Raw genomic sequence first — 15,885 nt, forward strand, 5'->3', positions numbered from 1 at the left:
CACTGGACACAAGGCAGGAATCAACTGTTGACAGGACACCAGTCGGTCATATAGTACACTAATGCACAAAGCTGCACTCAGTAACACTTACAGTAAGTCACTGCACCGATTGTGTACATTTATAGGACGTAGGACAACAACTAGAGTGTCAGGAAGAAAATCCAAATGGAGGATGCGAGGATTTGAATCACCTCCTGAAGCTGTGAGATAGCTGTGCTAATCCCTGAGTCACCATTTCACCCCATTTTACATAAGATTATGGAATGTGAAATGTAATGCTTTCTCACAATTCTGTACCATGAAAAATAATGTAAAGCTAAGATCCATCCATCCATCCATCCTCTTCCGCTTATCCGAGGTCGGGTCGCGGGGGCAGCAGCTTGAGCAGAGATGCCCAGACTTCCCTCTCCCCGGCCACTTCTTCTAGCTCTTCCGGGGGAATCCCAAGGCGTTCCCAGGCCAGCCGAGAGACATAGTCCCTCCAACGTGTCCTGGGTCTTCCCCGGAGCCTCCTCCCGGTTAGACGTGCCTGGAACACCTCACCAGGGAGACGTCCAAAGGTATCCTGATCAGATGCCCGAGCCACCTCAAGATCAGAAACAAAATAAACGCAGCTTGGTTTAGAACCTGAACACAGCACACACAACATTAATGCAAAGGATAAATCTGGAATTACTTTATGATAATGGCTACTTTCAATCAACACATTACTGAGCAAAGGTGTGTAAAGAAACACTACTGGGGCCCTTCACACCAGTGCCTCACTGGGACTGGGACTGGGACTGCTCTTGTCATCTGTAGTTCTCTGTGTGTATTTGAGGGGAGTTGTGGTTTGTTAAAAATTTGTTTTGAGTTTCTGTAAAAAGTTAAATTTCAACTAACTACGATAATTATCTCTCTGTCTACCTAGAAGTTTTACAAGTTAACAGTGCATCTGAGTTTTGCTGGAAGTGAAATGTAAAATTAAACAATTTAAATATTAATAAATACTGGGCTGGAGTCCAGCAGACCCCTGCGACCCTAAACAGGTTAGAAAATGACTGACTGACTGGAGAGAGGGCTGTGAAAGAAAGAACAAGAAGCCTCCGCACAAGCTAAACGGATCCTTATGCCTAGAAAAACGAGACAACTCACTGATGTGTGCCTGGCTCAACAAGTTTATGAAAGATGGCCAAATATGGGAATTTTCATATGCCAAAAATATGATCTGCAAAGAAGATTCAGAAAAATGGACGCATATTTTGTACACACTTACTTCTACAGAGGCAGAAAACTAAAACGTACCGATCAGAAAACTGAAACTATACCTGAGTAGCTGATCCAAAAGCATGTCCAAAGTCAATGCCCACCATGCCTCCAGTTTCCATGTTAATCATAAAGTTGGACAGATGACGATCCCCAATTCCCAAAATCCAATGACTGATACACATGAGAGCGTGGGAACTGGCAAAGTGAGAGCGCAGGGAGAGAAAGGCCTCAGGGGTCATACTCATCTGTATGAAGGCTTTCCTGTAAGGAAGAGCACAAGAGTTTAACGGTCAGGTCATCTCTGGAGACACACTAGTAGTGGAACAATCTGCTCAGGGCTCTCTGGGTTATGAAGAAACACCTGCTAGGGACTTCCCACAGTGTTCTTGGCCATTTAATACATTAAGACTCCATATTCTAACACAATATAATACAAGAACAGGGAGTACTTGTTATAGTTCCTTTATAAAATAGCAAAATAGTTAAAGGGAAATATTATTTTAACTCATCTCTAATACAAGTTTTGAGTAACTTTTGATTTTAAACCACAGATGCAATGATCTGCTAACTGGTCAGAAATCACACAGCCTCCTAAAGTGCCCCCTCACAATCATCCTTCACAAGACAAATTTTAACAGTACAGTTCTCATCTGGGTTTAATGGACATGTCTGGCCCAATTTAAATAACAGTCTCACCACAGCTACCACCAAACATCTTCACTATGAGAGACTTCAATTCTATTAGCACATTCTTTACCACCATAAAATACTGGTCAGAAGTTCAGTCTCTTCCCTCTGCCTTTCTTTGGAATGGTAAGAGGCATTCCATTAAGCTTGACTCTTGATAGGACTGGGGGGGTTGTACCTTCTGGACTCACAGTAGACTGGTATCATTGGTTGTTCAACCAATATGAAGCTGGAGCACCCCAGCCCTGCAAACCCACCATCTTGGCTCCCTACTGAAACCATCAATGACTCCCCTAGATCAGCTTATTCCTTACCTTCACCTATTTGAAATCAACGTTACAACCCCCTACTTAAGGCCTTCAGTCCTACATGCTCTCTACATGTGCCAGACAGTTGAGAAACACCTTGGTGTTTAAAGTCTGGTACAACTTTATATAGTCAGCAAGTCCATCTCTTTTCAGCTATGGGCTGGTAAAGGTATCAAGACACCTAACGACATTTTTAATAACTCCAGATTCAGAACATTCCAATTGCAAAGGTTTAAGTTATCTGTTCCTCCTTCACCTCAGATCAGTCCCTAATGCAAATGGGGTCCCAATGCTCCTGAAGGTCTTTTCCATCTCCTTAACAACTTTTCCTGCTTGTTATCTCCAGGCTTTATGCCACTGGCATCCCCACATGCAGGCCTATGTAAAGTCTCTTCTAGATCTCTACAGTATGTTTATTTTTAGTCTGGGAACCTGACCTTCCTTCTTCTCCACCCATCTAGTGGAAAAAACTAAACCTCAGAACATATCTGCATCCTTTATACCTCAAACTATCAGAATTTTCAGCTTAAATTTGTACCTCACAAAGCTTTATGCTTTAATTAAGTCCCTTAAATATCCCTGGCACCTTTCTTTATATGGTTTAGGATCTTCTTCCAGCTTCTTCTTTCTGGACCGATGTTTCTCATGTCTTGTCCTCTACTCTTTCAGCTAGTATTCTCTTTTGTTGCATATATTTTTTCTCCTGGACCTCTTTACACTTATCCTTACTTTTATCCAGCAGAGTTTATTTTATGTGGGCACCACTGCTACAAAACTGATCTGGAAATCTCTTTCTTTAATGTAGTCTTGATTTTTTAAAGCATGGATTAATGGAACATCTGGCTCCAACAAGCTGCTGTTGGTACAGTGGGGGACTTTTTGGCCAGTGGTCCATATCGTGGTCCTACTCGAAATCCCCAAGTGTTCCATTTTCCTCTTTCTTCTCATTGGTTGTGGGCTCACTGTGGCTGCAGGGATTCTCTTCCTGGTCTACTCAGGGCTCTACAACTTTCAATCTTTAATAGACCTATTTAATATGGTGGTAAGGGGAGTGGACACAATATAGGTTTTATTGTTCCAAAATTTTACTGCGGATTTTTCTTTGATTGATATTTTTTCTTATTGAAGTCAAATCAAAATTTGAGCACAAGATAAATTCTACCAGCACAAGATGTTAGAAGTAAAACGTATTTGTGATCAGTTTCTGTTTATACAAGGAGAGAACTGGCTTTTTGACAAAGTAATCTCATGCTTGAATCTGAAATACGAAAGGTTACATACCGGAGAAGATCTCCTGAAACAAGATGTTCTAAGCGATGGAAACTAGTGATGGTCTCCATCCTGTTTGCCTTTCTGCAAAAGAAACAAGGAAAAGACAACGGAGATGAAAACAGGGCAAACACTGAACTGATACTTCCGTCATCAAAGACTAAGTCACGTCACCAGCTACTAACTAAAGGAGCAAATCAACAAAAGTGATAACATCTCAGCTTATAAAACATCTTCTATATATTAAAGACAACCTGAAAAACAATAATGACAGGGAAAGGAATCTTCACCACTTCACTACTCTCTGCCTCTCAATGCCCTTACCTGTAGGCATAGCTTCTAGAAATAAAAGACACAAATGCCCTTTTAACAGCTTTAAAATATTCAGTTCATTTTTAATATTTACAATTATTAATTGCTGCCACTAGAAGAAAATTAAATGACGAACAATAATGGGTGAATGGTTCAACTGGAAGAAATTACAAGGACAAAAGGTTATAAATAAGAAGAGGAGTTTCAGAGCTTTTTTGTTGAGAATTTATAAAATAAACACAGAAAAGAAAAAAAAAACAACAACAAAAAACTCACAGACACAAAATAGTGAAAACGTTCAGAATGAATCGCTGGAGCCTTTTAGAGGGTGTCAGAGTGTTCTTTCACCTCACATACTGTACTTAGTATCTACCCTCATGTTTTACATCGAGTATTAAATGATGACATTTCCACTGCATTCTGGTTTGTGGATAAGCTTTGCATCAGCCGGGTGAGTTGGACAGCACAGTTCAGGGCATCGCTAGAAGTCACAGGGTTGACCAGATGACCACAAAGCAGTGCTATGCTTTATTTATACTAGAAATATACTAGAAACATGTACAAATGTACGAACCATACAGTGGTGATTGGTCAAACACAAATAACAAATACATACATACAGTACCTGACAATGTTCCTTGTAAGATGTGTAGAGGTGCGAACAAAATTTAAACATATGCTAGTAATAAGTCAGTAAATCCAACACCAAATTACAAAATGTTCTCCAAGTAGGGACTGCACAATGACCCCCGTCCTGGAAAGCAATTATTAAAACTTGGGCAAATGCTTTGAAAACTGACAATGCAAGTGACCTGATTAGTTTGTCTTATGTCCATCGTGAAAGTTATTTGTGCTCTGGCTACTAGTTATTCACTTTTAATTAAATCACCAAGATCAAGATGTAGATTAGACGAGAGCGCTAGAGGTGGCACTTTAGGACAAACCAGTACCACTATCAAGTTAAACAATCTGTAAAAATGGGAATATTATGTTTAAAAAAACACTATTTGTGTTTGTAATGGTATACAAAGTGTACATTGTCTGAAGACAGCACAAGCAGAAAATGACACCTTCTGTAAAACACACAAAGCACGTTAATTAAAGTGATATGGAGATCACATCAGTCGTTACGCTGAGCTGCAGCCATCAGACTCTCTTTACAGTAGGTAGGCCCAAACAGTTTCTTCTACTTGCTCTGTCAGAAGCTTTTTTCAAAGTGGCACAATGCTTTTTTTTTCTCTCAATTACAATACTTTTGTCTTTTTTGCATCTTTTCTCGATTTTTGCCTTGTGTCTGATTGCTGACAGGTTAGCTTCTAGTAGTTTAGGTGGAATGAGAATAGATGGATGGATAGAAAACATTAAATAAGTTGTGAGGTGGGCTGGCGCCCTGGCCGGGGTTTGTTTCCTGCCTTGTGCCCTGTGTTGGCCGGGATTGGCTCCAGCAGACCCCATGACCCTGTAGTTAGGATATAGCGGGTTGGATAATGGATGAATGGATGGATGAAATAAGTTTCTGGCCGACAGTCAATTGTTTGCAAGTCAAGATGTAAGAAGTTAGTAGAGTTGCACAGTATTCCACTGCTGGAAAAGTACAGAAAAACCCAAATTTGAAAGAACTATGGTAGCAGTATTTCTGGAATTTTGATACTAGAAGGAAACGTCAGCTTTTCTCTCAGTCCTCCACCCCAATTATCTCTCAATTCTCACTATTACAATTAAGGAAAAACATCCATTTTGTACACTTCATGAACTACATCATGGGGACTTCCCACAAATCTCCTTGACATGACTGGTGAAACAACCCCAATCACCACTCCCATTGCAACTGGGACTTCACAGCTATTTGCGTCAGAACCATTTTAAAATCAGTACTGACGTCTGAAACTAAACCAACAGCAAACGATATCAAAGCCAAAATATGAACATCGGTTCAGCTTTATAAATGAACGAATGAATTAATTAAATGTCTGTACCTGAACAAAAATGCCACTTATTTTCTACAATGCATAAACATTTCATTCTATTATGCATGAACTGACAATTGTATTGCCTGATAGTGAACAGTGCTTACTGGGTAATGTAACCGAACAATTCTGCTTATGGGTACCCAGTGGTTAAGAGAGAAGCCAGATACATAATTACATACTGTAAATAAACAGTGCAGAAAAATATATCACATATACTTGTGGCCAAGGTTAACTTTCTGATGAAAAGACACCATACTAAAATGAAGTAGCTTGTAGACCTTCTACAAATGACAGACAATATTGTAAATGTCGATGAAAGTTTTACTATCTAGCAGCAAACACTTACTTGTACATGACTTCATAGCGCCGTGGCCCCTGTTCCTTTGAAGCGACCTTAGAAAGCCACGCATCATACATCTCAAAGGGTCTGTAAAAATTGAACACAACACAAATTATAAAAGAAGGCAAAATAATGCGGATAACACAATGGGAAACAGCAACACTCTACTTCCAAAAATGAAAAAAGCCATATATTCACAAAATGTCAGCTCTATATTTTTGCACTTAAGTCGAATGCATAATTCAGTACACTTGTTAAGAAAACAAACAAGCAGACAGGCAAATCTGCACCCAAACATTCGTCAGAGCTGTAGAGAAGGTTGTGTAAGGGTGCACCTCTGGAAACAAAGTCAGCTACTGGAGTGTTAGGGACAGAGACTGGGGAGTGGGTAGAGAGTGGAGGGCACGGCTTCTAAATTCACTGGTTGCAACCTCCCCGTGATATATTCAGTCCACTATGCCAGCCTGAAATCTGTCTAACCTTTGACCATCTGGTAAGTGACTTGGGTCATTTAAGATTTGGCCTACCTGATTTCATAACTCAATTTATCCACAAGCTGTGAGATACATGAACCTAACACTTTGACCTGATCAAGATGTCAAAGTGTGTTTGGGAAAAGAGGATTACTGTTGTCGTTGGGCTGTATGTTTGTATTTGTGTTTATGTGCGTCAGTGTCAACCAAATCACAATCCATGCAACGGACTGTTTACTGGATTTCTTTGCTCTGCATGTATTACTCAGCCATTTTCACTTCCATAAAACTGATTGGCAAGTTTTCTTTTTTATCATTCAAGCTTTGGGACAATATAGAAAATACTCTTACTTCCTGGCTTCATTTTCTGACATCCTGTTCAAAAGGAACTCCTTCAGAGTACAAGTGTTCTCCAGCCATTCAATTAGCCCAATTCTGAAAGAATAAGCAGGGACAATCACAGTGCAGATTCAAAATGAAAATCATTGCTTTCACTTAACAAGACGATGAAATTGTTTAACAGAACAGAGCCATGTGACATTTAAGGAGCTTCACAATGGAAGATCAGAGAAATGTGCTGGTGTTTAACTGCTCCGCCAGTGCACTGAATGTTGGGTTCATCACTCTACACTCACAAACAGCAAGGCAAACTTGGCAATGACTGTAAGAGTCACCAAAAGAGTGGGGTTCAAGAAAAAAAGTGCAAACAGAAGGGTGACAAAAAGGACAGACAGCACTTGCTATGATGTTTGAGACAAAGGAGCAGGACAATTCTGTGTACTGTATGAAACAAACAAATAAATTACTAATCTATATTAATGTTTTCCACTAAGAGATCAATTTAAGGGTGGCACGGTGGCGCAGTGGGTAGCGCTGCTGCCTCGCAGTTGGGAGATCTGGGGACCTGGGTTCGTTTCCCGGGTCCTCCCTGCGTGGAGTTTGCATGTTCTCCCCGTGTCTGCATGGGTTTCCTCCGGGCGCTCCGGTTTCCTCCCACAGTCCAAAGACATGCAGGTTAGGTGGATTGGCGATTCTAAATTGGCCCTAGTGTGTGCTGGGTGTGTGTGTGTGTCCTGCGGTGGGTTGGCACCCTGCCTGGGATTGGTTCCTGCCTTGTGCCCTGTGTTGGTTGGGATTGGCTCCAGCAGACCCCTGTGACCCTGTGTTCGGATTCAGCGGGTTGGAAAATGGATGGATGGATGGAGATCAATTTAATTAAAGTAATTGTTTTTGATAGCAAAAAATGAATTCTGTGTCTTCTTGATGAATAACCACAATAATATTTCAGTTTATAAAAAAAAAAAAAAAAAGGTTAACGTATTATGACAATCCTTAAATTGACTTTTTAAGAACTGAATGTAATGGGAAAAGAAAAATAAAGGAAACACCTGAGTAATAAGGGATACTAATTTGAGTGTAGGTTAATTGTAGGAGCTTTTACAAAGGCGTGATCATCGAGTAATCAAGTAACTAACTTCCCGTCAAGCCTACGCTCATGTATAAGAAATGTTCATTAAGTTGGCTGTCGTGGCCTAAGAAAGCGGTTGAGGAGACTTTCAGAGAGGACACATATACTCTATATATACAGGTCAAATTCAGTTATAGCAAATACCACACTAATGAAATTTTCAGAATAACAAATACTTTTTGTGTGCCCAGACAAACATTCATACAATATCATGTTTAATGGATTTTGTTTTAAGGTAAATTTCAGTATAATAAAGTTTTTTTTGACTAAAAATGGCCACTAAAGATAATAATGCGATGTAAAAAATGCTTAATGCCGCGCCTACGCTTTTCACCGAGTCTCAAGGACCCTGCAACTGGCGGCCTCTTTCTTGTTAGACCAAAAGAAAATGATAGTCTGTTGCAAAATTTCAGGTCTCAGGCAGTCTTGGCGAGAGTGTAGGCAGGACATCATACTGATACGCCAAATTCTGAGTCAGTGCTCCACAGAGCACCCATGTGAGCAGTTGTGTCGTCTGCGCATGTTGTATTGTTCTGTGTTCATACCTGTATTTCTATTTTACAAAAAAAAAAAAAAAAAGTTTCATCTAACGTGTCGTTTTCATTTTGTATTCATACCTGTATTTCTGTTAAAAAAATTTTCTTTGCAGTTTAAGAAGCTTTTTTTTTTTTTTTTAACGGTAGAACAGAATAGAAAAGAACAGCACAGAAAGCCTTTCTTGTCATTGTACCAGTGACGTTTTATCTGTGAACAGTTATACAGGTATCGACAAGCTTGGGCCACAGAGCTGCATGAGGGAAAGGAAGGTGAGTCGAGGTTTCCAAGGAAAATACAAGTACAGTGGAACCTCGGTTCACGAACGTCTCTGAACACGTACAAATCGGGTTACGACCAAAAAGTTCGCCAAACTTTTGCATCTGTTCACGACCACACACTCGGTTGACGAACAAGCCAGTTTCCCTTCCGGTTTCTACACGCCGATGATTTCCACACGTGTTGCATTGTTCTCGGTCAGACGTGCGTGTTTTCGCTGTGAACTCTTTGTGCTCTACAGTATTTTGTGCGCTTTTGCATTCATTTTGCAGTTAACCATGGCTTCTAAGCAAGTGAAGAGTGGTGAGAAGAAAAGTTCAAAGAAAATTGAAATTGAATTAAAGAAAGAAATTATTGAAAAGTATGAGCGTGGCGTTCATGTTACTGATCTGGCCGCCGAGTACAAGAAGTCAAAATCTACGATTTCGACTATTCTAAAGCAGAAAGAGGCCATTAAAGCAGCTGATGTTGCAAATGGAGTTACAGCATTAACCAGGCAGAGGCCTCAAGTGCTGGAAGAGGTGGAAAAACTGTTGCTAGTGTGGATGAACGAGAAGCAACTTGCAGGGGATAGCGTGAGGCGATGTTATGCGAGAAAGCCAGGAAGATTCATGGCGATTTACTGCAAAACTATCCTACGAGTGGCTAGTTCTTCCTCCTCACTTCCTTCATGCCAGAACTCAACTTATGCAAGGTTAGTTTACTTGGTTATTTATGGTTAGTTTTTGTATAAATTACAGATTTTTCAAATGTTCCTTTTTTTCCCCTGTGCTTAAAACTCATTAAAAAAAGTGTTTTTAACAAGTGGTTTGTAGCACTATAGCGTGAACTCTTGCAATGTTAGTTTTCTCTGTTGTTCAAAGTTTTCTCAGTGTTACTCAATGTTTTTACATTTAGTTTACTATTACGCTGTGCATTCTATGGTACAATTAACTATATTTGTGCTTAAAAAAAATATTTATATACAGTTCATATGGGGGAAATTACTTCGGGTCACGACCAAATCGGGTTACGGCCAGAGTTTTGGAACGAATTACGGTCGTGACCCGAAGTTCCACTGTACTGTACTTTATTACTGTGTAGAGAAGGCAAGTACAATCTCAAGACTTCATTCAAAACAGGCACTGTTACTTCAGCACTCAAGACTGGAGCAGCAACACTGGCACATTGTCCTGCTTCAACTCCCATCTTCAGATTAGAACACCACCAGTGGCTCAGAATCAATGCTGTGCCAGACCAGGGGCCTCATGTATACAGTAAATGGTGTGTATAAACCAGTTTCTATGCTCACTTCAAGACGTACAGTGCATCCGGAAAGTATTCACAGCGCATCACTTTTCCCACATTTTGTTATGTTACAGCCTTATTCCAAAATGGATTAAATTCAGTTTTTTTCTCAGAATTCTACACACAACACCCCATAATGACAACGTGAAATTTTGCAAATTTATTAAAAATAAAAAAACTGAGAAATCACAAAAAATGAATTTAATCCATTTTGGAATAAGGCTGTAACATAACAAAATGTGGCTGTGAATACTTTCCAGATGCACTGTATAAAAACTAACCTTGGCGTAAAGCCACACACAATATCACGGCAGCCTCACAACGTGCGTACACAAGTGTCCCCTCGGTTTTGTAAACTGGCGGCACTTAGTCTCAAAGCTGTGCTGTTTCTGTGTGGTCTCCCTTTTTTCAGTTTTGCATCAATAACGCGTGATTTATCAAATACACCGAAATAAATTGCATATCGTTTACAAATTTAATTCATTTGATTGTAATCAGTCTGTAATAATATAATTGTGCATGGAATGGCCAAACTATTCCAACTGCCATAGTGGCTTTAGTGTTGTTAGAAGACATCGCAAATGGAAGAATTACAAGCGAGCACGTATTTAGAGATGACGATGACTGGCTTCTAAGTCGATTTCAATTTCCAAGAGCTATCCACTTGCTGGTGCTGGCTTTACACAGGCAGACTTTGATGAATTGCGCTTTACCTGTTCCTTTACAGGTTCTGTCCATTCTTAGGTTTTTTAGCCACATTGTCACAAAATTATATTCGCACATTTGTAGCAGTGCTGTAAATCCGTTCACAGTGTAGAGTACCATAGACAGTATAAGAGTAAAATGAACTGAATTCAAAGGATTCTGCATTTTCATCATGACCATCACAGCCCTGAATACACTTTCTGCCTGTAAGACTAGTGTCACATACCATGCAATCAATTAAAGTGGTTTTGGTGACCTTAAGTCCTACTTAGGCAGTTTACAAAGGTGTTTCCTTTATTTTGTCAGTTTCGTAAATGTCTGAAAGCTTACCCTTGATATTAGCCTATTACTTAAAGAGCAGGCTCAGAATTTGGAAAATTATGAATACATTTCAGGTACCAGTCACACTAAAAATCTGGGTTGGATTTGCACCAAGCTTTGTACCTGGTTGTCATGGGGATCACATGGTAGGTTTTCAGCTGAAGGTTTCGCTGACTGCATGCAGCGTCCCGTGAAAGAATGATGTTCATGACACCAAAGAGCTGCTCAATGCGTTGGTCCTGTCGCAGGTCTTCACCTCCCTTGACCAGGAAGGGGTACTCGCGCTCATCATTGCCTTGGATGATCAGCCGTTTGGGTCTTCGTATGGAGCTCATCACTTTTACCTGCAAGACACCACATGTTTCCTCTTTTTTATGAGCTGTGTTCTGTTTTACCATTAAGCCTAGCAGCTGCAGAACCCCAGGCATAATAGACTCTGACTTGTTGCCTAGATCAGGGGTGGGCAGATTCAGTCCTGGAGGGCCGCAGTGGCTGCAGGTTTTTGCTCCAACCCAATTGCTTAATAAGAAGCCCTTATTGCTCAAGTAACACTTCAGCTTCACTTTAGTTGTTTCGCTCGTTAAGAGTTTGAACCCTTATTGCTTATTTTAGTCTTAAACAGCTGTATTCTTGGTGTTTAATTGCTCCTAATTAGCAATACCATGCAAATGAGAAAAGAGACCAGCATTTCTCCATTTAGCTTGTTACCATTTACGCCTGTGTGTATTTATTGTGCACAATTTGGTTTAATTAAATACTTGGAAATAAAGTGAAGAGAAAAAAAGTGAAACACTGAGAATTACTCATCTGTTTTAGACTTCAGATCATTTGGATGATATCATTAGGAAGGAAAATAAATCTAGGAAATTAGAATGACCTGACATGGCAGAGTTAAAGCACTAGCAAGCCATGCAATTATATAATTGACAAGGATTGGTTTTTAATTAAGCAACTGGGTTGGAACAAAAACCTGCAACCACTGCGGCCCTCCAGGACTGAATCTGCCCACCCCTGGCCTAGATAAGTTTACATTAAATGAACTACACTACAATTACACATTTTATTGAAAATGTTAAATTGTATTCATTAGCGTATGGCCTGTTCATTTAATTTATGCAAACTCAAGTGAAATGTGTTTGCTTTGTATATTTTATTCATTACCATATTTTCCATGGTTTCAAACTAATGACGTGTTTTGAATTGATAAAAAAGCTATCTCACATAGATACAGGCCAGATGCATTTGTCCTCCAACTTTTGCTTTCATGAAATTGTCATTTTCTACAAAGTAGAACTTCAAGTTTACTCTGAAAAACAAATCACAGTCATCAAAAAGAATGCTTACCCGTTCATCAAATCCTGCAATTTTTGCATGGTATTCTGGTAAAGGTTTAGATTTACCATCGTACTGCCCTAAGGTAGAAATGAAGAAATGAATGGTAAACATGGAAAAATTCCCTCTGAGACATTCTCCACTCCGATAAAAATAAGCTGAAACTCAATAAATCTTTCTCCGTATGTCAACATTGTCAATAATCTCAATGAGTATAAATCAAGTGTGCAAAACTGGAGTAGCAGGTTATGATTAACTGACGAAACCAGGTGCACTAGACTGTCCGACTTCATAGCTTCAGCTGTATTTTATATTCACGTGAGGACTTATGGTATACTGTAATTTTTATAATCATATAGCTAGCAGTTGCATCCATCTGGTTAGGTGCCAGATGTCAACCCTGACGGTGTTGGTGTTTAAAACTATGGATGCTATCATTAGAGTAAATTTATATGCAACCTTTGGCTGCTGAATTACAGTCATATCACTTTCTAATAAACAGTAAAAAATACAATGCTTCATGAGAATTATCTAAAAAATCTCGCACAGGTGCAGAACCTAAAAATTCCTTGGAACAAGTAAGTGGATAATATTAAAGTAGATAAAACTGATAACACTTATGCCTCAGTTTTTTCAAAAGGCATCATGTGTTGCAGTCTGACAGAAACTGGAGTGAGGTTCATTTCTTACGGAGTTGGCACCTTTGTGGTCTTTACACGCTCTCCATTTATACATATGGTTTTCCTCCTACAGTCCAAACGTTCTTACAGCTTGAGTAATAACTCCGTATTGTCACCAGTAAGCGAGTGTGTTTTGGCATAGACTAGATTCATATCTCATTGTTGGTTCTTCACTTGCTAGCTAGCACCATCTCTGGCTTCCTTCTTGAAAAAGGTGGTCTCGGACCAGTGCATTGTTTGTCAGCTGATCAACCACAAAAAGACTGAGAAGGACTGGGAGTAGAAACAAAAGCAAGTTTTTAACCAGAAAATCAATGAGAACTTAATGTCGAAGCACAAAACGAAATCTAACCCGAAGAAGAAAAACTAGGGGAAAAAAAACCAAAATGAATTTTTCAGAAATTCGTTCAGGGATTCACAAACTTGAAAAAGGAAGTGAACCCAAGAGCAGATCTTCAAACCCCATTACCCCAGAAGTGACCTCTGATGGCCCTAGTAACAGCATGGAAACAGTCAGAAAAAGCTGTAGCAAGGCAAGATAAAATGGCATTGTGGAGGAAGAGAAATAAATATTAATAATTTATGAAAAGCATTAAAAATTAAACCATAGTCAGAACTCAATTTAATGACCCCAAAACTAAAAAAAAAACAGGAAACTTAAAAATAATGCTGCAATAATAAAATAAAATACTCAATCTTGACAATCTTGCACAGAAAACATGTCTGCAGTATTTTGTATGTAGTTGTTACGAACAGAAAACAAATGATTGTTTTCTATTAAAAATTACAAGAAATTTAAAAATATAAATTTACAGCAAATTCAACTCATTACCACATGATAGGTTTTATAAATGCAAATGTCATTAGCCAATATAAAAAATGTTTGTGAAAGCAGAAAAAAAGAAAATACCTCGATGTTTGCAATATAAATAACCGTTTCTGTGTCATAACATTACGTAGACGTGATTTAGAGAGACTTCATGCCTCATAACACTCGCTAGACTGCATGTAACCTGTAAAGCATACGTCTTCCTTCACAAAGGTCTCACGTGGAGAGTGTTCACTTGGAAATTCAGTGAAAACACATAACATTCAACAGGAAAAGGGAGAAGAGTAGAACAACAACAAGCAAATATAACCTTGATTTTACTTTAGTGGGCCTAATGAAAAACAAAGTCACAATATAATGTGGTAGCCCAAGGATTTTGCAGGTGAAGCCCCGTGATGTCTTTGGAGAACACTTCACGACATGCATATATTGACAGATGAGGCAGTTCTGCTGTTTTGAGTAACTCGGTTCAAACAGCATGATGGGTCGTATCAGAACTTAGTTCCCTTGCTTCTTTACAAACAATGGCCCTCTCATGATAGTGCAGTGCCTTGATCTTAAATCTAATGGGGTGTTAAGATGGGACAATTGAAGAAGCTTGAAATGTGTGAACCAGTTTGTGGTGAGATGAGCTTGACTTGGCTGGACAGGAATTAAAGAACAACATACTATACATAGGAGGGAAGGACAACTGGACTCTTTGTTAAAGAGGTCAGACAAGCCAATAAAAGGGATACAGTGATCCCTCGCTATATCACGCTTCGACTTTCGCGGCTTCACTCTATCGCAATTTTTTCTCATACACGCTTACGTCACTACGCATGCGCTTTCTGAGAACTTTTATCTAAGCCCCACAATGGCTCCTAAATGTGCTGCTTTTTCTAAGCCTTCTGACAATAAAACTAAGTGCCGGAGGAAGATGCTTACTAGCCAGGAGAAGGTGAAACTCTTGGATATGATCAAAGATGGCAATACCCTACAAAAGCCTCCTCACTCATATGAAAAGACAGCGCCAGCAACTGCCTATCAAGATGTTCTTCAGCCGCGCACCCAGACACCCACTGCCTACTCCTAGTACTCCTTCAGCGGAAGAAGACAACGACGCACCTGCTGAAGATACTGCACCACCTGAAGACTCTCCTGCTGATGTCGTGTCTTCATAGGTTAGTGGTTGTGTGTAAGAACTGTGTGTGTGTGTAATTAGATGTACAGTACAATAATAATAATATGATATTTGTAACGTCTAATATGTCTTATTTTGTCTAATATATTGGGTAATACGAGTGTAATGGTGACTAAAGGGTGTTATTTCATGTCTAGAGGACTCTAATAATGTTAAAAAAACGTATTTAGAAGGTCGTAAACAGGTTTTCTATACTCTAACTGTGAAAATATTCGATTTATAAATAAAGAATCCTATTTCACGAAAATTCATTCATCGCGGTAGAGTCTGGAACGGATTAACTGTGATAAACGAGGGTTCACTGTACTGTACTGCCAAAATGCACATCCCCAAAGTCAGGCAGATATAAAAGGAGGATGCAGAGTGTTAGTGTTTTCCAATCCAAATTGCAAGCATACCTGCCACAACTCTCAAAGAGGACAGGCACCCAGGAAACCAAACAACTAACCTGAGCGGAGAGGTCTGGAAACATATCACCAAGAGGCAATTAAGAAAAAAAATAAAAGACTGTCAGTATATGACCTGAAGGAATCTTACTCTAACCTTAATCTTCAAGGGTATGAATTATTTTTTCATTCTACATAGCAGCACAACTTTTGGGTACATGCACTGCAGAAATACGATGTCAAGGAGGATTTTATATTGTAGGACTCGATGAAT

At 39.4% G+C, this 15,885-nt stretch overlaps 1 protein-coding gene across 1 annotated transcript in view; it reads right to left on the reverse strand.

The window, feature by feature from the left end:
- prkdc (protein kinase, DNA-activated, catalytic subunit) overlaps positions 1-15,885 on the reverse strand; it is a 280,348-nt gene that overhangs the window by 30,214 nt on the left and 234,249 nt on the right. Inside the window, exons 78-83 of the mRNA XM_051928733.1 lie at positions 12,546-12,613; positions 11,325-11,545; positions 6,959-7,042; positions 6,141-6,221; positions 3,525-3,596; positions 1,308-1,509 (exon numbers count right to left, since the gene is read on the reverse strand). Coding sequence (XP_051784693.1) covers positions 1,308-1,509; positions 3,525-3,596; positions 6,141-6,221; positions 6,959-7,042; positions 11,325-11,545; positions 12,546-12,613 — 728 coding nt within the window. The remainder of the gene's footprint in view (positions 1-1,307; positions 1,510-3,524; positions 3,597-6,140; positions 6,222-6,958; positions 7,043-11,324; positions 11,546-12,545; positions 12,614-15,885) is intronic.

This window comes from Erpetoichthys calabaricus, chromosome 6 (assembly GCF_900747795.2).
Source record: "Erpetoichthys calabaricus chromosome 6, fErpCal1.3, whole genome shotgun sequence".
Classification (NCBI taxonomy): domain Eukaryota; kingdom Metazoa; phylum Chordata; class Cladistia; order Polypteriformes; family Polypteridae; genus Erpetoichthys; species Erpetoichthys calabaricus.